This window comes from Protobothrops mucrosquamatus, unplaced genomic scaffold (genome assembly GCF_001527695.2).
Source record: "Protobothrops mucrosquamatus isolate PMUCROS unplaced genomic scaffold, P.Mucros_1.0 scaffold24, whole genome shotgun sequence".
Taxonomy (NCBI): Eukaryota; Metazoa; Chordata; class Lepidosauria; order Squamata; family Viperidae; genus Protobothrops; species Protobothrops mucrosquamatus.
This window is the reverse complement of record NW_015386409.1, coordinates 62381-85264: the sequence shown is the minus strand read 5'-3', so window position 1 is coordinate 85264 and position 22884 is coordinate 62381. Positions and strand designations below refer to the sequence as shown.

General features: G+C 39.7%; 1 protein-coding gene across 1 annotated transcript in view; it reads left to right on the top strand.

Annotated features, from left to right (window-relative positions):
* Positions 1 to 542: 542 nt before the first annotated feature.
* Positions 543 to 22884, top strand: part of ACOT11 (acyl-CoA thioesterase 11) — a 41318-nt gene continuing 18976 nt past the window's right edge. The window contains exons 1-7 of the mRNA XM_015810869.1: positions 543 to 559; positions 1038 to 1188; positions 7774 to 7843; positions 12301 to 12361; positions 14510 to 14611; positions 18835 to 18970; positions 21550 to 21706. Coding sequence (XP_015666355.1) covers positions 1059 to 1188; positions 7774 to 7843; positions 12301 to 12361; positions 14510 to 14611; positions 18835 to 18970; positions 21550 to 21706 — 656 coding nt within the window. The 5' untranslated portion in view covers positions 543 to 559; positions 1038 to 1058. The remainder of the gene's footprint in view (positions 560 to 1037; positions 1189 to 7773; positions 7844 to 12300; positions 12362 to 14509; positions 14612 to 18834; positions 18971 to 21549; positions 21707 to 22884) is intronic.

Genomic DNA, 22884 nt, shown 5'->3' with positions numbered 1-22884 from the left:
ACCTAACTAGGTAACATCATCAACACGCACTGATGATCTAATTGGCTAACAAAACGTCTGTAAAAAAAACCAAGTTCGGAGAGCACCAGAGTCCACCTTAGAAAAAATGGACATAGTTCCAAGTACTGTATAATCAAAATAATGGGTTTCCTAGTGGGAGAGGCATAAGGAGTAGCCTTCCTAAAACTCTTGGGATTAATCCGGGTTCAATCGGGATTAATCCGGGTTCAATCGTTTGACCTGTATTGCACCAGGGCAGGGGTAGGCAGCTATGCTGGCTCAGGAATTCTGGGAGTTGAAGTCCACATGCCTTAAAATTGTCAAGGTTGAGAAACACTGGCATAGAAGAATTCTTGAGGCGGGAGGAAAACGTTGGATGGCAAAGCCTGGGTTGCTCACTATTTCCCGCTCTGCTCTATTCTTTGCCCGCACCCAGCCCAACTTCCGCGAAAGCTCAGGTTGCCCTGTTGCTTGGCAAATTCACTCTCCCGGAAGGGGATCCCGTGCGGGGCGTGTGGTTGTTGCCATTGATGCAAAGGGCTGCAGACTTTTCCTTCAGGTAATTTTACCTGCCGTCTTTAATTAACTCCCCCCCCAAAAAAAAAAAGGAGAGAGGGTTTCCCGTGGAAAAGTAAAGCGGGGGGAGGGGCACGATTTCTTGGATTGGGAATGTAACTTCCAGAATCGTCGGCCCTTCTCCTGGCTTGGCCGAATTATTGCCCCAGCCGGACCGGGAGAAGGCAAGTCCCGAAGTCGGAACTTTCGTTCGACTCGGATCCAGCCGAGGCGAGAGCAGCCGTCTTTGCGAAGGCGGGTGCGGGCGCATTGGGCTTTTATTCGCGGACCGGCTTGGATCCGGAGATCGCCGGGAATCGCCAATGAGCAGCGAGCGGGGGTTCCAGCGGCTGCGAGGGCTCTGGTTTTGCGGTTGATTTTTTTCCATCAGGAGTGACTCGCTTTGTTCTCTTTCTCCCGACACCGGGCTCTGCCTTCCCACTCGCGCCGCCTTCCTTCAAACAAACCCGGCGCTTCCCCAGGAGGACCCTCCGCAGCGCGCCATGGAGGGCTACCGGAACGCCACCGAGGTGCAAATGAGTCAGATGGTGCAGCCCTGCCACACCAACTACCGCCAGGAGCTCAGCATCGGGCAGCTGCTGAAGTGGATCGACACGGCCGCCTGCCTTTCGGGTAAGCCGCGGTTGCTCTCCCGGCCTCTGGCAGACGGAGGGGCGGGGACGCGTTTCTTGGCAACCCGCCCTGGGTTGAATCAAACGGGGTGTGTGTGTGTGTGTGTGTGTGAACCTGCGGGTGGGCTAGCGCGGCCGCGCGTCGCTCTTAAGGTGGACCGGGCGAATTAGGGAATTATTAGAGCCTCTTCGAAGCGGCAGCCGTGGTCGATCAGGCTGCTGGGATTCGTGCTGCCGGGCTCCATCGCCCGGCAAGAGTGGGTATTTCCAGGCGTGCTTTGCAAGGGGACGGCGTGCCCGATCGTCCGGATTTGAGCAATCATAACTCGGGCATTGGAAGAGTTCACGTTTGAGAAGCACTAGGGGTGATAATGATAGCAGTCTTCCTACTACCGGGTAGTTCTCGACTTAACAATTGAGGCCCAACATTGATGTTGCTAAACGAGACATTTGTGAAAGTGAATTTTGCCCCGTTTTACGACATTTATTTATTTATTTATTTATTTATTTATTTATTTATTTATTTATTTATTTAATTAATTTATATACCGCCCTATCTCCCTTACGGGACTCAGGGCGGTGAACAGGCGATACTAAAAACCACAATAATAAATAATCTTGCCACACTTGTTAAGACTTCAGTGTTTCTCAACCTTGACAATTTTAAGGCATGTGGACTTCAACTCCCAGAATTCCACAGCCAGCAATGCTGGCTGTGGAATTCTGGGACTTGAAGTCCACATGCCTTAAGATTGTCAAGGTTGTTAAGTGAATCACTGCAATTAAGTTAGTAACGCGGTTGTTAAGTGCATCTGGCTTCCCCATTGATTTCGCTTGTCAGAAGGTTACAAAAGGTGGCCTCATGACCCTGGGGACACTGCAACTGTCATAAATATGAGTCAGTTGCCAAGCATCTGAGTTTTGATCACATGACCATCAGGATGCTGCAGTGGTCGTAAATGAAAAATGGGTCATAAGTCCATTTTTTCAGTGCCCTTGTAACTTTCAACAGTCACTAAACTAGCTGTTGTAAGTCGAGGATTACCTATATTTGAGGGGCTGTCACAGAGAAGAGGGTGTCAACCTATTCTCCAAAGCACCATAGGGCAGGACAAGAAGCAATGAATGGAAACTAATCAAGGAGAGAACTAACCTAGAAGTAAGGAGAAATTTCCTGACAGTTAGAATACTTAATCAGTGGAACAAGTTGTGAATGCTCCAATCCTGGAAGTTTTTAAGAGATTGGACAACCATTTGTCTGAAATGGTATAGAGTCTCCTGCATGAGCAGGGGGTTGGACTGGAAGACCTCTAAGGTCCCTTCCAACTTTGTTATTCTGTTATTCTGAAAGCAAGCTTAGAGTTTAACATTCAAAGGTCTAGTTAGACCAAGTGCGGTGATGGATGAATATAGGAACTATAACAAGATTTGGAAGGAGTGGGTAGAGAATACGGCCCATCTACCTCTGTTCTTTGACCTCCCATTAATTTCTTGCTGACCATGACCAGGTTAGAAGCAGAAAACAGCCTAGTGGGTGGAGAAATAGGAATCTGGTTTCCTCCAAATATTATTGGAACATTATCTATAATCCTTGGATTTTACTGGAAGAGTCTGAAAGGGCTTCTGGTCCAAAATACTTGGAGGGAACATTTATTTTCTTAATTTTATATAGCCACCCATTTTGCCATCTTAACTCTGGATGGGGAACAGAAGTAAAAACCAACAAAACAAAAATGATGACTAAAAACATAATAATAACATAGTGACGCCTCAAACCAATCAGCTCAGCCACCTCACCACCTCATACCAAAGAAAACCACAACGACAGGCTCACCCAAACTACAGGCTCCATATCTGGAGGAACATCCAGTCTTCAAGAACTTACGAAATGGTAGCAGAGCTGGGGTTAAACAAAGCTCAGGGTGCATGTTGTTTAAAAGGGTGGGCGCTTCAACAGAGAAGGCCCACTTCCTGGGTCCTGCCAAGTGACACTGCTTAATAGACAGAAACCAGAGTATGTTACCCTGCCAGATCTAGTGGGCCGCACAGAAACAATTGAAGAAAGGTGGTCACTGATTGTAGCATGCAAGTACTTGCTTTTGTAGACCCTTTGCTTTTAAGCTACACCCACTAACCAACATACCCAGAAATTATGGAAAGCTATAACTGGATGAACTCTTGATCACAGATTTCCTGCAAAGGACTTCAACTCTTGTTGACTCTTTTAGCTTCATAAAACTTTCCTGATTCTTAATTTGTAAGGTGATTAATTCAAAGATTGACAACAATGAATTCAAGTTCTGCTAGTCCAGCTCAACTTTTTAAATAATCCTTTGGTTGTGAATGCTTGAATATTATCATGTCACAACTTAAGCTGCATAGAAAGTTTGTCTAACCATAAGATCCCTTTCAGATTAATCTGTAAGAAAATAATAGGATTTACCAACTAGGGATATGAAGGCTACAACACCTAGCTTTCCTGATATCTAGGCAAATTGTTTTTTAACTAGAGAGGTTTCCTTTAGCTGTTCATGGTAATGATGAGTAGTAGATTTTTCTTTCTTGAAGCTGTTTATTACTTTTTTAAAAAGTGCCGTAAACTAGTGCTCATCACCAGACACTATAGCAGTGACTTCCATAAATTAATTAGATATCAATATATTTCTTTGCCCTGAACTTATTGACATTTGATTTCCTGAATAGAAATGTATTCATTTTATCTGCATCATCATTATAAATACCTCTGTCATTTTACTATTTTAATCATTTATCCGGCTCAACGGAAAAAAAATCTACTGACACTTTAGTGGAACATCTTTTAAATGCTATGCACCACTGGTTAATGAAAAGTATTAAGGTATATCAAGTTTGAATGTCAAATATATTCTTCATATAACATATTGTCTATCTAGTTGTTTCCCTCAACATCAGCCCTGAGAGATTTGCTGAGAGGAGAAAGAATGGCTACTTAAATGTCACCCAACAAGTGTTCATATCTGAGGATAGACTTAACCTGGGTCTCTGTCAGCCCTTGTTTTATTTCTTTTGCTATCTGCTCCAAGGTGTTCATTCAGTGAGTGACCATGACAAGATCTCAGTTTTTTGTTTAATTATTATATCACTCTTCAAGGTACAGTGTGTTACCCCTATATGTAGGAAATCATAATTGCCATTTTTTTGCCTGTTCAAACAGCTTAGACAGCTCCATTTCAAATACCTTCTATTTATTTAGCTGTCTCAGTTCTGTTCACTTATGAATGAAATGAATAAAAGTGGTTGCAAAGGTTTTTCAGTTAAAAAGCCTTCTGCAAATACTTCATTTCTCATAATTTTCATGCTAGGCAATTTGATATCACTTTTAGAAATTCCCGGGGCAGGAAGCCATACTAATTTGTTCCTCAGCGAGGGCTTTTTGTTTATATATTTAAAAATGCTAACATTATTTTTTTTAAAAACTTTTTATTAGAGTGTTTGAGGTAGAAGTCAAGAATAACTAATTTCTTCATTGCTGTCTGGATTTGAAAACTTGCAAAGAGGTTCCTTTTAAAAGGAGATAAATAAAATATAGGTAATTAATCAATTTCACACTATTTTAAAGAAATTATTGTATGAAATTATCATATAATAGTACATCTATTTCAATTTTTGATATGATTACTTGGATGTTCTATCCAGAACAATAGTTCAGATATAGTTTCTAGTAAAATTCACAATACAATACAATATTGTATTTTATTGTTTCAGGATCAATACCATTACAGGGACAAAATCATTGAGAAATTGGATTTTTTTAAAATCTATCGTACAGTATTTGATGGCAACATATTTAATCTGGCTTTTGAAAGACTACTGTGTATTTACTAAAATATAAATTGTTCAAATATTTAGGGAGTTGAAAAAGCTGTCTATTTGAATATATTCTATTTTAATTAGTAATATAAAATCCTCTCTAATAAATCAAAACCCCAATTTTTTGCCAGCTCGCCTTCATGTCAGTGCTTTTAAGTCATCAAATAGATCTCCCTCTGTTGTTATATATATTATTTGAAATAAGAGAGACCATCCAGTCGCCCTTTTTTTGGAAGGGCTAACGAATCGTTTCTCTATTATTCCAAATCCCCATAGTTGTCCTGATATGTTTTCTTCCCTTCGGTCTATTCTTTTTCTTGCTCCTCAAATTTCTTCTAATTTATATAGAAATTCTTTTCCATTTTCAGTGTTGTCAGTCCCTTTTCTGGATTTTCCATTGACTATTTGTTGGTCAGTTGAATCCTCTATCATAGTATTTAATTGTTCCACTTCTTCTGTTATCTTCTGCGTAGTTGATTCTTTAATTATGGTCAAAATTTGGGTTCGTATATCTAGACTGACATCTTGTTCTTTTCTGTAGTATTGTATTTCATCACAAACTGAAAGAATGGCTTCGTGTATTGCTTTCAACATAAAAAGAATCTGTTCCTGGTCTTCATCCATATTCTCTTGATGGTGTGTTAAGTTGAGGGCTTTAAAGTCAGAGAATGAAAATAATTTTATAACTGGGTATAGGACACAGCTGAGCTTCTCACAGCTGGTATTTGTCAAGGTTGAAAAAGTCTTATCTATAGTCTGGGCTTCAAGCCAAGTCTCCTTTAGACAATAACAAGTTGTAATATCAAACTTGGCCACAAGATGTTACTGATGCCATTTAAGGTTTTTTAAGTCCAAAATTTTTATAATCCTTTTTTTACAATTTTATTTCTTTTTTGTAAATAAAAACCAAAGTCTTCTGTAAAGATAAGAAATCTTTTGGTTCCCAAATTTTAGAAGCATTTAAATCCAGTTAGATTAAGGTTATTCTTTCAGTGTTTTAACTCCCCTGGATAGTCAGTCGCCACTATTCTTAGAGGGTGGGATAGAAGTTCCCTTCCCTCTCACAGGGGAGAAGATGCTTTGGGCAGCTTTTACAGGAAAAGAAAATACTTGGGATTGAAGAGAGGTTCAGATCTCACTCAGTCTCATCCGCGCTGCTTTAGAAGTGCCTGGTGGTAAGTTTGACTTCGGCTGTCTGCAGCCTAATGATGAGCCATATTTCTATGGCCGGTCTTTTGTCAGCCAGTTTGGAGGGATGCCCCAGATCGAGCGGAAGGGCTACCGCCCTCCTGTGATCAAGTGGGGATCCCCTCCTTGCTTGTCGCCCCTACAGGGTGACTCTCGACCCTTTCCAGGGTCCCCCAGCAGAGAGAAACCAAACGCAGAAGACAGAGCTTGCCTTCCAGCGGCCGCAGCAGCCCCGATGGCAAACCAGAAGTCAGTTATTAGCAGTCTTCTATGATGTAGTAGAAGAAAGTTGTATAGGATGAGGATCCAGAGAAACCTCTGGGAAGAAAACATTTGAGCAGCTTTGGACTCTTAAGTTTCTTTCATATTACTATTTAACCATGTTGATTTTGGGGCACTCTCTAAGCAGTGATTAAACACACACATATAGTGTATATAACTGAGACAATAAGCCTCCAAGCTTCCTGAGAGAACGTTCTCTGCTTTCAATTTCATCTAAACCAACATTTTCATCGTTGTTGCTATTAATTACTTCCTTTTTCAAATTAAATCTGGTCGGAATAGGCTTTCTGTTACATTTTCCCATTAATTGCAGTTTTCTATAACCCAAATACTTTTGCCAATTTCCATCTCTAATCAGAGCCTGGGCACACCTCCTGTCTCCAAAGGGTTAGAATTGATTGATCCAGTTGATACGATTAGCTGGCTATGGACTTGAACCAAAGATACAAATCTCAGCCATTTACTTGCCACTAAAATCTTTAACAACAAGAATTCTGAAACTGTCAACTGGCATTTGGATTGCAACAGAGAATAAAAGCAAGTCTGCATCTTTAGCCTGGCTCCTGAATCTTGTCAGGTGAATAATTATGTCAGAAAGAAGTAGTGAGACTAGGTTCCTACTGTTCTGCCATATTTAACAATCTTCTGAAGAGCAGGGTATGCTGTATATGAGGAAGCTCCTCTTTACTCCCACCAAGCATTGTTAATTAAAATTGTCCCTTAACATGGCAGTTAAAATAGTTATATAGCTTTTGACTGTTCTCTCATTAAATGGGATCTAACACATCTGTTGATAGAGGCTGTTCTTATACAGTTTCCTGTACAGTTCTTAGACAACTGCCTGTGAAATGAAATTAGGGCTTGCAAGTTAGAACTGCCCATAAAACTGTAGAAATAATCAGTGTTTTAGAAGAGGTGGGCAACCTTTTAATAAAAGAAGTGTTGGAAAGCTAGCAATGCATTTTCTGGAGTTGGCATTGCAAAAAAGCTGAACCCTCTTTTCAGATTCAGTGGCCTTTCATCAGTAAGCTTTCTGGGCAACAGAGTATTCACGTGCCTGGAATTTTTCCCGGTCCCATAAATCCTCTTTTCTGGAGAAGCCTTGTGTATTGGACCCCATAGTTCTTACAATGTATACCATGGGGTAGATTGTGCTCCAGCAGCTAGGATTTTTCCTCCCATTCTAAACCTAATTACAGTGAAGAAAAAAAGGGCTCTTTTTGGTGCAATGATGTACATAACTAATGTGGTTTGTTTATCTTTTCAGCTGAGAGGCATGCAGGCTGCCCCTGCGTCACAGCTTCAGTGGATGATATCTATTTTGAGCACACAATTAGGTAACTGCCTCACTTCCTTGCCTTTTGCTGTTCAACTGGCTTTTGAATAGATGTTTCCTGGTGCTTTGCAAAACTAGAAGAAATTGTATCACATTAATTAGCTTTTTACAGTCTGAATAACTTTGCCAGTTCTCAGTCATGGAGCCAATGAATAACTTTAAGAAAAAAATGTGCATGTGACCTATTAGTTAAGCAGGAGGGTGGGACAGGATTTCAACTGTGGTGGCATTTTATGTTCTTCATTTAGAATACTGTGCAAACAATGATGGTCTTTGGCTTTTCTTAATGTTGAAAGGCATTCGTGTAGGCTTCTCCCAAGAACAGGAGAACCACAGGGTTGTTTGAACTGCAGGGATCCATTTTGGAAAGGTTTTAAGTTATTTCTCCAGAAAAATGTTTTCAGCCATTGAAAACATGCTGTCTTTGCTGTCGTGGACCATATATGTAGAAAAGGATGATTTTGGAACACAGGATACAGCTTTAATATTTTTCTCATTGAGAAGGAAACAACACCCATATATGGAGTTCCGGTGTGTTTTGGTGATACTGAGAGTAATTATGCATTTTAACAAGAGTCCATTTTTCCTTCAATTAAGCAATTGTATTTATTCCAGCATAAAGGAGACATAGGAAGCTATTTCTTCTTGGGTCAGACTGTTTGCTTATCTAGCATGGAATTATTTACTGGTGTTTTTGAAAAACCCAGAGCTTGTACCAGCAACATTCTGTATGTAGTTGTAACTGGGAAAAACGGTCATAAGTCACATTTTTCAGTACCGTTGTAACTTTGAACAGTTATTAAATGAACTGTTGTAAGTCAAGGACTACCTGTAAAGTCAGTTCTTTACCAGTGAACAATTAAAAGATGTAGATATTTGAATAGATATATGGTTGAACATAAGCAAAATTGAAATGGGCATTCCTACCATTTTCTCTGCATATTTTTAATACCTTCCTCATCTTTTTTTCCCCTACAAAAATAATCTAATACAGCTTTAAGAGCAGCCTAACATAATACTCTTGTAGGAATGGATTATTTCTTTTAATTGATACTTCCTTTTCCTTTCCTTTATTTGTTACCACAGCTCTCTTGAGTAACATCCCAAAATAGATAGCCATAGAGCATAATGCACATGAATCCCTGTTTGCGTAGCAGAAAATGAATATTAAAAGCATCAAATATTTGAAAATATCTTTTTGAATAGTGTAAATTGGGGGGAAAAACTATTCCAAGTTTAAAATTTGTAGTTCCCATCAATACATTCTTATTGATTCATGATCTGGCACTAAAATGAAACAAGGTATGGCACCTAAAGAAAGTAAAACACTGACAAAGTAATCATTAGGCAGAATTTTAAAGGAAGAGACACTAGACAATGGATGATAGGGTGTCACTCAGTAAACTTACCTGATGTGTGGAACCTTCAGATCATAGCCCCAATAATGTTATCAGAACTATGGATGGAATTCTGTTATTCCTTGATGAAATTTTAACATACCTTGGATCCTACTGAAACTGTTTTATGGAGAGCATCTTTTTATTGTGATATGTGACTTCTTTTTCACACTTTCGGTTTTCTCTTCTCCCACTTTTATGTCAGACAGATGCTTATAGATTCTCCTTGGTACTCATATGGAAAGAATGAAGTTTGGTATGAACCTTTGCAGTACACATTTATACAGTAGAATAGGCTGCTGGTCTCCTAACCCACTATTGCTCTGGCATAGCTAAATGTCCCTACTCATTTTCTGCATCTTGTCGATGTTCCTTGAGTCTAGACTCCAAAAGAAACTGACTAATTGTGGGCACATAGGTGACTGTGAAACTCATGGTCAATTAGTGACCATTTGAGGTTAGAATTGACCTCCTGGTAGTACTTATAATCCAATTCCATTGGTCAGGTGCCTCATGTGACCACATGTTGGGCTCTCAGAACTAGCCCACATTTATTGCTGTTTGCAGCATCTTACAATCATGTAACCACATTTTATGATGGTTTTCTGAAAACCAACATTTATTTCCAGTTTTTGGCAAAACCAACTCCTAGCGAACCATCACAAAAAAGGTCATAAAATTGGGTCGATCATGTGAATAACCAATTTTATGACCATCAGGACTTATGACTAATGAACAGGCTCCATTACAGTCTTAAGTCGAGTATTGAAAAATTTATTCACCTATTATTTTAGCTCCTAGAAATCATGCAGTCGCCAAATGAAGAGCTCATTTTATGGATGTGTTTGACTTCCTTCTTCCTTCTGATGCTCTAAAATGGAAGTGGTTTCCTTTTTCTAGGGTATAACTAAAACATGAAAAAGATGAGTCAGTTGGCCCACAATGGTTGTTCATTTTTATCTAAACTCTAGAGAAGAGTCAAGCTTCTTTGGAATGTTTTTTTAATGATCAAATCATCCAAAGTACGTTGCTCAGCTGAAGCGCAATTATGGAATATTACATTTTCTACCTGTTTGTCATATCAGTGCATTCCCTGATGTCAGTTGATGGACACATAGCTCAGTTATTATGTCCTACAGCTTGTATGTAGCATGTATTATAATTTTTCTGGGAAATAGGAAGGAGCATAGAAGGAAAGATAATGACTGGGTTTTTTTGGTGTGCATTTTTCTGGGAGTAAGTTCTACTTAAGTGAACTATAACTGCATTAACATCCCATGCTAACCATGCTTCTTTATACAAACTATGGCTCAGTTGCACAGCAAATTAAGCCATAAGAAATAACAAATTGTTGGGTTTACTCTGGGTAGAATCTGGATAGGTGAACTGTTGTTCGGCTACCATTTTGGACTAAGTTTCTTAGACATCCCAACTAGCACAGAAAGAAGTCACTTACTAGGGGAATTATAATCCAGATCACTTCACTTTTGTTTAGTTTTTTTAAATCATACTTACTTCATTGTTGATTGTGTTCAGTGTGTATCCTATTTTTAAAGAATTTACAACTAAAGGGGAAGATGTTCTGCAAAACCTGAAACAGCTCTTACAGAGTGAGGGCTAACATAGATAAAAGTGCATTGCTCTATATCCCATTAATTCAATTTTCATTCTGCCTTATGGATCAAATAATATATTAAGTGTTTTGAATAGTCCTTTTGATTTCATTAGTAGTTCACTGTCTGTTTGGCTTTATTATCTAAAACATTTTGTATCTTCCATATATGCTCCATTTATGTTTCATCCTTCTTAAAGCGGTACAGGTAGTCCTCAACTTACAACCATCTTTGAGCCCAACATTTCCATTGCTAAGTGAAGCAGTTGTTAAGTGAGTTGTGCTGCTGACTTTGCTGGTTGGAAGCCATCTGGGAAGGTTACAAATGGCATTGCATGACCCCATGACGTTGCAACCGTCATAAATACATGTCAGTTGCCAAGCATCCAAATTTCGACTACACGACCAGGGGGATGCTGCAACAGTTGTAAATGTGAAAATCTGTCATAAGTCATTTTTTTTCAGTGCTGTTGTAACTTCAGATGCTCACTGAATGAGTGGTTGTAAGTCGAGGATTGCCTGTAGTTAACCTTCACTTGAGGACATGCTAAGATGGGTTTTATGTTCTTCAATGATTAGGGAACAAAAAGTAGCTTGCAGTCTTTATTCTCCGGTATTAATTGTTGTGGTGAGTTTAGTGAACGTTATGAATTTATTCAGGGTTTATTTATTTTTACTATTTATTGGCTCGATTTATATCCCATCTTTTAATTTAGCTCAAGGTAGCATGCCCTCCTCCTATTTCCCTTCATTCCATCACTGTACAGGGTGATGGGTGGTTCAAGCATGATTGACCCAAAGTCACCCAGTGAATCTTTGTGGTCTCACCTTAACTCATGTAACAAAATGTGTTGGAATGAAATATCATTTGAAGAATCCTTTTAATGAAGGTGCTGATGTCTTCACCATTTGATTCTACACTAGGCAACTGAAAGTTGAAGGAAAGCCAATACTGGTTAGGAGAGTTGAATGAAACCTGAACATCTGTGAGTCTAGGAACACAATCGAGGGACTGCATGTTCTGTTTCATTTACTGAGTATCAGACGTGACTAAGTGTATATTTAGCGACATGTGAAATCTTATCTCTATATCCTAACCAATGAACCCAAAAGCCCTTGAACTCTTGGCTGCCAAAGTCTTCCATTTGGGAGAAAGGATAAATAAAATTATATTTATCCACAAGTCTCCTGTCTGTCCAGAACAGTATTTTAATCCTGCTGTCTAGATGTCTGCAAGAATTACTTTAAGTGTGTGGATTTTAGACAACCATTGGGAAGTGTTCAGATTCACAGCCTTTTTTTTTTTTTTTAACAAACAAAGCTTGCCAACATGTTTGTAAAATAGTATCTCCCACTCAGATCAGTTACATATTAGAACTACAATATGTTTTCTATCAATGGCATTTTGGAGAATTTTATCTTACTTTTCATTTTTTCTCCCATTCCTAGCGTGGGGCAAGTTGTCAACATCAAAGCTAAAGTGAACCGAGCATTTAATTCTAGCATGGAGGTATGTATGCTTCAACACTGTCTTGGGTGACTGTTTGCCTTGACCTTTGGAAGCTATGCATCTTTAGTTTGCATCTTTTGCCCCAATAACTGTCCAAACTCTTCCCTACATGCTTCTGAATTGTCCACTTAGAGTTGATTATACAGAGGTTGCATCTTCAAGCCAAAGATAGACAACTGACCGTGCTCTCTCATTTTTGCAACCCCAAGGTACTCATCGATGTGATGGCACTAAGCTGCTGGTGTTCAGTGGCTTTTTTTACCTCTTTTGCAGAAATGAGATATTGGCTACACTATGTCTACATTTTCTTATGGAAGTACATCTGAATTCCACTTGTTCCTAGGACACTTCTATCAGATGATTGGCCCATACATTGGTTCAGAGTGAAACTCATTGCAGTCCAAAGAATGAGCTTTGTTTGCTTGCATGTCATTGACTTGATTTGATTTGATTAATTACTCTTCCCCAATATAAGTCAAAAAGATTGAGACACTTGTTAGTCTATAAGAACACTTGTAAAACCAACTCCATATGAAACCAAAAGCTAGCATTAACAACATTAATAACTAGCACTGCTAACAAACAGGAGAATGAAAAAGAAATTCAGATTTGTACACCTCAGAACGGTTGCAAATAAAATGGCAAATAGGGGCGGAATAACTAAAATAATATAATCAATTCATCCTATTGCCAACTTGATTTTAGAGCATCATGGAAATGTTTCTTGGGAAGGAAATAGAACATTGGGACAAATTTTTAGAAAAAGTTAAGACTCCACTGTATCCAGCTGGTTCATGGGTATCTTTAGAGTTGTAAAGAGTGGTACAAGTGTATATATTCCATATCGAGCATCCTGTCAGTGGAAAAAGAGTTTTGCCAGAAAGCAGGTCAGATTTGTCCCATTTTGCTTGGTGTGTAACTTCGATGCAGTTGAAATACAGTTTGTGCATTTCTCACTCCAAAGCCAGTTGTTGAGATTCACGCAGCAGCATTGTATTTAATCAAAACTGTATCTAACTCATCTACTTGGGCTTTTGGATTTGCTTCTGTACGTCCTGCAATTTAACAACAAAATCGCTAGGTTACTATTTTGTGGAATATTTAAGAATCGCTAACATAACAAATACAAACAACCTGTTTGCTCAGGTGGATTGGGAGAAGATCTGAGGCTCTTAGGGACAGTGTCCACACTTTGGCAGGAAGTTGTTTCTCTTTGTGCTTTCCAAGTTGAACAGGACACCCAAACACACACAGATATAAGGCTGAACATGTTGGCTCAACCTCCAGGGCCTTTTCTTACTCTCATTCAACACAGGAGACTGGAAGGAGATTTCAGCTTACATAGGTAGTCCTCGACTTATGACCACAATAAGCATCTTACCCAATTCCCTGCCAGTGCAGGTATACACTATTAATGCACTAATCAGGGTGGAAAAATCAGGAACCCAGGAACTGCCAGCATGTTTCTTCTTACATTTGTTCATGTCCTCTGTAAAAGCTCAGTGTCCTCCATTATTGCACTGCCTATTGTCTTTGAGTCATGATATTATCCTCTGTACGGACTAGAACTTTGAGAATGTTCATTGAAAATGTGTAAAGCAGAAGAACAACACTTCCCTGAATGACAAGGATTGTGCTACGCCGTGTACAGAACTTGCATAACCCTCTCCTAATGTTAATTTTTCCTTCTAATTTTGATTGCTTTTTTGTAATAATACACAAGTGTCTCTGCAGGCTCAAGGGGGGCATTTCCACTCCTTTTATTTGCAATTTGGCTTCCTTTGTAGGCGAAAGGAACAGCTTGATCTAAGGGATGTCAGGTTTTGTTTTGTTTTGCTGCCTCAGGGAACGAACTTTGGTAATTCATCGGCGTAGAAAATGGTAGTAGATAGAACACAATTATTGCACTGCCTATTGTCTTCTAAATATTCAGAAGTATGAATTGCCCAAACTGGATTAAACATTGGAACAAAACAAAGATAGTGAGCAGTGCAATCCCGTCAGGTGGTACAAAGTAGTCCTTTGAGGAAGGGAACAGTAATACTTTCCTAATTGATTGATTGTTAATAGATACAGGGCCTTTTTCTTTTTAAGAATCAGCCTCTCTCACAGAGGATTTTCATCTTTTCTCCTGGCCATGGTTTTCAGGTAGGGGTGCAGGTCAGCTGTGAGGATCTCTGCAATGGTAATCAATGGAGTGTGTGCAAGGCATATGCAACATTTGTCGCTCAAAGCAAGCCAACTGCTAAGGTAGGTGTGGAACCAAAGAAGTACTTAACTTCTCTCACCGCTTTCTTTCTCTCCCTCTCTCTCTTCTTTGGAAGAAAGTACGGGGAAGTTGATTACATTGTGATCCTTAACATTTATTTACAAGAAATAGCCTTAGTTTTTATTTTTTCGGCAGTGTTTCACAGTATCTGTTTTCATTTTATTTATTCACTCAGTTCATACAACTGCCCACTTCTCTGGGTCGCTGTCAAGGTTTAAAATAATTAATAGTATTGACAAAGGAAAATGGTAAAGTGGTAAAATCGGATAACACAAAACATTGCACCAGACAGCACAACTCAAACAGACAGCAAAAATCATCAGACTTTCTGGCTCTGTTCCTGAGTGAAGAACCAGGTCTTCAGGGCCTTCTTAAAACCCTGATTTATTCACTGCTGGGTAATGCAGGGAGCATCAAGATATTTTAACTCCTCTGTGGTTTATAAGCTCATCAAGTTAAAAAAAATTAAACACATCCTCGAATCAAGTTATGATTCGATTATAGTGACTCCATGGACCCAGACCTACAGTTCTCTTGGCTGTATACCAGAATGCTTTGCCACTGACTTGACCCAAGATACTTTTTGATTTTCCAGCTGAGTATATCTCTCTGTGGCCTCCCATCCATTTATTAATCAGTACTAATCCTGCAGACTTTTTTGAGATCAGCTGAGGTGAGCTTGGTGCTTTGTTAGTTTCTACATTTCTGAAAAGAGTTCTGCAATACTGAAATAGGATGCTGTTGCTCATTTATTTTCAGGATGTATAGGTTGGTGCAGAGTGACAAACATATTGGCAGTGTGATTTGATTGATGGGGTGATAGCAAATGAAAGTTGATTGCACAGTACTTGTAAACTATGCCAAGATTGCAACTCCTTGCATCTTTATGAAGCAGGAAGTCTGGCTATGATGAAAATTGTTTGAAAATAAGTATGTATAAGGTTACACTGAAAATAGTACAGCTATATACAAATAACATCTTGAAATTCTTTCCTGTGTAGTGTAGAGCTAAGTGAGGACTGTGTGTGTGTGCGCGCGTGCGCATATATTGCTGTTGCTGCATTGCTTTTTTTCTTTTGATTTTGTAGTAAGTAAAAATAAAGCAAAATCCCTCTTGGAACCAAACTAAACAGTCAGCATGAATGACTCTACATCAGGGGTCTTCAAACTTGGCTCTTTTATGACTTGTGGACTTCAACTCCCAGAATTCCTCAGCCAGTCACGCTGGCTGAGGAATTCTGAGAGTTGAAGTCCACAAGTCATAAAAGGGCCAAGTTTGAAGACCCCTGACCTACAACAGCTTGGAGAGCAATGACAAGTAGAGTTCCACTGGGTTCTGTCTTGGGGCCAGCATTATTCAACATTTTTTAAAAAATTATTTGAATGATAGGACTGATAGGCAACTTATGAAATTTGGGGGGTGCTGGGTGCTCTTTGAGCTTGGTTGTTTTCTTGCAGATGTTTCATTACCCAAACTAGGTAACTTCATCAGTACTAGCACCAGCAATTTAGCATTGATAATGTTACCTATTTTGGCTAATGAAAGGTCTGCAAGAAAACAACCAAGCTCAGAGAGCACCAACAACTGCTCATTTCAACCCTGAGTTGCAAATATTCTCCTTTATCAGTACTTATGAAATTTGTGAATGATATAAAATTGGAAGGATTGGCCAATGCCCAAGACAAAAAAAAATAAGATTGAAGTGTAATCTGGACAGGTTGGAAGACTGAGAGGATCAGTTTGTCCATTAAGGTGTTATATTTAGGGAGAGAAAATGTAGGATTCACACGCAAGAAGGGGGATCCATGGTTTGGGAACATTACATCTGAGAAGGATTTAGGTGTGGTCACTGAAAATTGAACAAGCACTGTGAGACACTACTAGAAGGGCTAACATAGTACTGGGTGAAGTAGAAAATCAAATGCATTAGAGCAGGGGTCTTCAAACTTGGCCCTTTTATGACTTGTGGACTTCAACTCCCAGAATTCCTTAGCCAGACATGCTGGCTGAGGAATTCTGGGAGTTGAAATCCACAAGTCATAAAAGGGCCAAGTTTGAAGACCCCTGCATTAGAGTATCAAAGAAATATGAAGTTGTTCCTTTCTACTTGGCATTAGTGAGACTATACCTGGAGTACAGCATAAGATTCTGGGCACCTTGTTTCCAGAAAGATATTTACAAGATAAAGAAGGTCTTAGATTTTGAAAAAAAAACCTAAGCTGAGTTAGATCTGTTTATTATTTCAGTGGAGGCCATCAGCAAACCTTAAAGTTATAGATTAGACCAGGAAGTTGAAAAAAAAATCCCAAAGAAAGCAATGGCAGTCTACTTACAAATTTTGAGTCAAAACTATATGAACATCTGGAATCAAGCCGAACCCAAATCTTTGCCCAGCAAGATGGAAGTATCTTAATTGATCTTGAGATGATAAATCTGGTTAAAAGTTGGAAGAAGAACATTAGAAATACTACACACAAAGGTTACACTTGGAAGCAAAAAGAATTCCAGAAGGAAGTGGCAGTTTACTTTCTTAATTTGACCAAGGGAACTACATGGATATACCATGAAGCAGTGCTTTTTTGTGAAAAAAAAAGGTGCCGGAACTCACACATGTCATACAACCCGCCTTGCCTATCCTATAAGGTTCCATCCCAAAAAGGTGCCGGAACTCCGTTCTGAGCGTTCTATGACAAAAAAAGCCCTGCCATGAAGTGATCATAAAGTGGGCCCAACTCAAAAGATACCGGTACTTCCGTTTACTTTACCTAGCATAACTTACAAACATCGATGTGCCTTATATATATAGTTTCTGTAACCAGGACCTTTTTATAATTCAAGCATCACCACTGTTATAAACTTGATTTGTGAATTTAAAACACACTGGCAGACCATGGGGAGCCATACAAAGTAGACCTCTCAAGATTTAAGTAAGCCATATCTCTTCTACAGGGGCAGATTTTTCTGTCCACAAATTGCTTGGATGTGTTTCTGTCATCCCATCATTATTAATGTGTACTTTCATATGCAGCCAAATCAATAATTCTTTTTGAAGTTGCATTAAGTAACATATCTGGGCATACCAAAGCCAAACTACATATTATGTTAGCAGCAAGTTTTAATATTGTGCTCAGGATAAGGCATGTCCTTTTTTGTAACAAAAAGCAATTGTACAGGAAGAGGATTTAATTTTTCCAGGTATTTACCCGCTAAGAAACCCCTTCATCTCACAAAAGTGATACTTGAAAATTATTTCCAATCTTTTACTCCATTCAACAGAATAGAATATTTATTAGGATTATGCATTGATCCCAATTCAAAAATAGAAAAGTGGTTTATAGAATACAGAATTACAGAGTTTTGGGGCACTCGGTCTCTAAAAGATTTGTCATCATTGCCCTATAGCATCCCAGACAAAAGACTGTCCAGTCTCTTCTTAAAAACCTCCACTGTTGGAGCACCTACAATTTCTGAAGGCAAGTCGTTCTGTTGATTAATTGTTCTCACAGTCAGGAAATTTCTCCTTATTTCTAGGTTGAATATCTCCATTTGGAACAATTGTGAATTCTCAGATAATACCTGTCAGCTGTAGCTTTTTCTGGGCTCATACAGTAGGAGCTGTCTGATCCCAGAAAATGATACAATTGATTTAAGTAGGTACTGCTGGCCAGTGCTAGGTACATATCCATGCATGCTCCAAGTCACCTCTTCCATTTTAAATCCAGATCACTGATCACGGCCCAGTTCTAAAATTCCCTGAATCTTAACAGAAAAACAGGAATAACAGAGTTGGAAGGGACCTTGGAGGTCTTCTAGCCCAACCTCCTTATTAAAGCTTTTGCTAGTGGGGGGGAAATCGAAGTACAGAACCTATACAGGGAAACAACCAAAGAATGTGTGAAGTACATTTGAGAGGCGGAGTATGTAAGCTTTGAAGTTCTAAGCTCAACTAATCTGCAAGGCAGTTATTTGCCTACGTGAGTGTGAGGCAGATTTGGGCTGTGATACTTAAGACAAGCAAATGGTCTAGAGCAGGGGCATCAAACTGCCGGCCCGCAGGCCGGATGCATCATGCCGAAACCGCGCCCACCCCATTGCCGACAGTGGAGAAAAAGTCGCGATACGTCGCGATATGTCACGTGACATTGCGAGTTTGACACCCCTGGTCTAGAGTAAGAGGAATGTTATGTATTCTCCTTCTCTTAGATAAAGTTGAAGCCCCTGGATCCTAAAACAGAAGAGGAGAAAACGGAATACAGCATTGCTGCTGAACGTCGCCGTATGCGACTGGTGCACACGGATACAATAAAAGAGCTGCTTACTAAGAGCCCTGTGCAGGCTGGTAGAGTATATTTAGCATTCTTTCTAGGGCTTTGGTTGCATGGCATGGGTTAGCTTGGCTTTGTTTCATTTTACTTCATTTTACATTATCTCTTATCATTTTAAAACACTTCATTGCTATGAATAAATCCCTATGTGGGGAGCCAGTCTGGTCAATATTTGAATTGGCAAGGTGTGCTCTGGTTCAGGAAATAAAACTCAAACAATTCAAAATGCAGAAAGATGAGCTTACCCCTGTTGGACATTTGGAAAGCATGGCATTCACTGATCATTAGGAACACCCATAGATGCATGGGGAATTCAGTGTTTATGCAAGTTCATTTCAGTATATTAAACTAGTCTTCCTTGTTTGTACTGGTGGTAATTATATTTAGCCAGTTTGGTGTAGTGGTCAAGGCATTGGCTAGAAACTGGGAGACCGAGAGTTCTATTCCTGCCTTGGGCTGGGTGACTTTGGACCAGTCGATCTCTCTCTCAGCTCTAGGAAGCAGGCAATGGCAAGCCACTTCTAAAAATCTTGCCAAGAAAATTGCAGGAAATAGTGCAGGCGATTTTCAGGAGCCAATAATGACTCAAAGGCACTCATCCTTTGAAAGCAGCATAGATGTTAGATGCTCTTGAAAAGTATTCAGAAGCTTTAATTGGTTCAAAATTTGGTGGTCCGCAGGTTTTTGTGCAAGCTTAAATTTGCACATGTGTCACCTCTCCTGCAGGAGCTGCATTGACTGCTCATTTGCTTCCGAGTCCAATTCAAAGTGCTGTTTGTCACCTTCAAAACTATGAGGCTTGGGACCAGGTTATTTGAAGGACGATCTTTCCCCAATCAAATCTACCTGCTTCACCAGAGCAGGAAGGCAGGGAATCCTACAGGTCCTCTCTCCTAAAGTGGTCCATCTGACAGGACTAAGAAGGGCCTTCTCTGTAGTGGCTCCCTCCCTGTGAAGCATCACCCCTGCAGAGATAAAATTGCCCCTCATTTTGACACTCTTGTGCAAGGCCCTGAAGGTATAGTTCAGCCAAGGGTCCTGGGAACCCCAGTGTGATATGAAGCCTATCAAATGGCTTATTTGATCGCTGTCACCAAAAGGGTGGTGGGTTATTGTTTTTGTATTGGGATTTTAGAGTCACTGAGAATGAGTTGGGGGCGGGGATTTTTCTTAAATAAATAAATAAACATCATTTGATGTTTGAAACTTTGGGTTTATAAGAAAGGGCAGCTACTTCGTTTCAAAACATGCATTTTTACAAAATGCATGCATGCTACCACCTGTTTTTCAAATTATGATATGTACGTGGTGTGCACCGAGTTTTCCTATGGTAGTAATTACATGAAACTATGATTGTATGTTTGCTGCTAGAAAGAAGAAAATGGTTGAATTGCATTGCAGAGATAATCTTTTGACCTTATTGCTTCTTGTTTACAATCAAAGAACAGTATTTCTGGTGGCATCTCCTAGTAAACATGGTAGTTAAGGATTCCATACAGCTCATCCATGTGGTTGTCATAGTGGAAAGTGCTATTAAAAAACTACCTCTGGCCTATAGTTATTGAATCCAGAAAGGGTCACACTTATAATGGACAGGATGTTCATCTCTGGCCTGGAATCCATTCACTGATGTTGACAAGCTATTTCAGGAAAGTGAGCAATGATGCCAACAGCCCTGCTAGATACCTTGGATCAGCTGAGCTGCAGAGCTGATCTTAATTGCCAGTAGCTTTAATTCAGGAAGCCCCCAGTACAAGAGGTTGTTGGTTCCATTAATTCCACCTGTTGTGTTGCAAGGGGTAGAATTAATGGAACGAGTATAATCATAAAGCACTAAACAGCAATAAGAAGCAGACATGATTTCTAGCCCATTCATTGCCCAAAAGAGAAATTGATGTAACTATGGAAATGCCAGAGAGAGGCTGCTTGAAAAGCATGGTATAGATTAGAAGAAGCAATAGTCATAGCTCTCTTTTATATTTTGGGTAGTTTCTTGCTTCTTGCTTGCTTCATTTAGTTCAGGGATATGCAGCTTGACGCAACATGCAGCCTTGGAATTCCACAACAAGTTGAATCCAGATTGTAATTTAAAACTGAGAATAGGAAGATATGCAAAAGATATAGTCACATGCAAAAGTGTAAGTATCACTAGTCCAACTGTATGCTTCAGTGAATCCTTAAGTGAGTAGAAAGTACACAACCTCTAAGTTGGATGCTTTAGTTACTCACTAATGAAGGTGAATATACATGTCCCAGGATAATGCTGCAGGATCCAATGTGGGTCGGTCACTGGGACCAGAGATTTAGTCTTCTGCGCATTCAGGCTCGTGCTGAGCCCATCTTCAAGGAATTTCTCTCCAGCCAGATTGGATCCTGCAGCTTTAGATACTACTGACCACTTGCTATCTATGATAGCAGGTCGACAGAAATTTCTTTCTTCCTCTCCGCCAAGTAAAGCTTACACAAAATGGAGGTGGAGGATGAAGGAAGAAACCTGGACATTACTTCAAGTGCCTACCTGATAGTTTAACCCTGAGAAGGTTGCTCCTGTACAGATACACCTCTGATGGAACGTATCTTTTTCCCCTAATAGATCTTGAGAACAGAGAATGCAACATGACCGTACCTGCTGAAAAGACCAGAGTGGAAAGCGTGGAACTCATTTTACCCCCACATGCCAACCATCAGGGAAACACGTTTGGTGGGCAGATCATGGCGTGGATGGAAAACGTGGCCACAATAGCAGCAAGGTGGGTGCTTGCATCTTGTTGAGGGGTCTTATTTTTGGGGAAACATGGTATCAGTTTGCTAGGTTTGATGTCCTGCTGACTGCCAAGTTGAGTGAATGTGTAAACAGAAATGAGAGAATCAGCACAGGGTTTAAGAAGGCAGATGGAACTATAATCTGGATGAGATTAGGTTATTCTGATCCCAGAGAGGCCCATGAGCCATGATAGAAATCTGGGACAGATTTCAGGGCTATGACACATAACTTTTGCTTGGAGATAATCTCTCCACAGTCTGATTGTTGAGATAATAAATGGTATCATTGGATTTTTGGACTCTGACTTAATATTGTAAAGATTGTCTAAAATCAATAGGTAATATTAGAATAATTTTTCTCAATTTCTAGATTTGTCAGGAAGCATGAAAATGGGGGGAAAGTATTGGACTTAAATCAATTCTTGATTGGCCAGTTGTTGTTTTTTTGTTATTATTGTTGTCGTTGCTGCTGCTGCTGTTATTTTGTTATTGGGTTTTTTGATCCTATACATCCTCTATTTTTGCTTCAGTAGTAATAAGGGATTCTTTTTCCTAATTGGATAAAAACAAGAATTGGGAGGAAGTGTATATTTGTCTGTAATTTGAAAAATAAAAACTGCAATCATGAAGGGAATTTACTGGCCAGTCATTGGAAAAAAGGTAGGAGGCAAGGCAAAACTAGCCTCCGTGCAAGTTTGAAAAGGAGATGATATGGTCCAGTTGCCTGAGCTGCTATACTAATTTGTCTACCTACTCTTATGTTTTGGATATCAATATTTTAAACATGTTAACTCCTTTCTAAGGTTTGCAGATGTAATTCCTTATACTATTCAAATAAATCCACATTTAAGGTCACATTTGAAAGTTCCCTTTGGTTTACCGGCAGTGGATCTGGTGGAGTTGTTCAGCATTTTCCTACACCTGATTTAATTTAACTGTGGAGGTAACAATAGTAGTATGCTCTAATCCAGTGGTTCTCAACCTTTCTAATGCCGTGACCCCATAATACAGTTCCCCATGTTGTGGTGACCCCCAACCACTTATACATCGCCGGGTGCCAGGGGCGTGGCCAAGTGGGCGTGGCCACCAAGTGGGCGTGGCCACCATGTTGTGTAGGCAGAATCTGCCCAATATTTGCTGAAATACATTGCACTCAGATTTCATT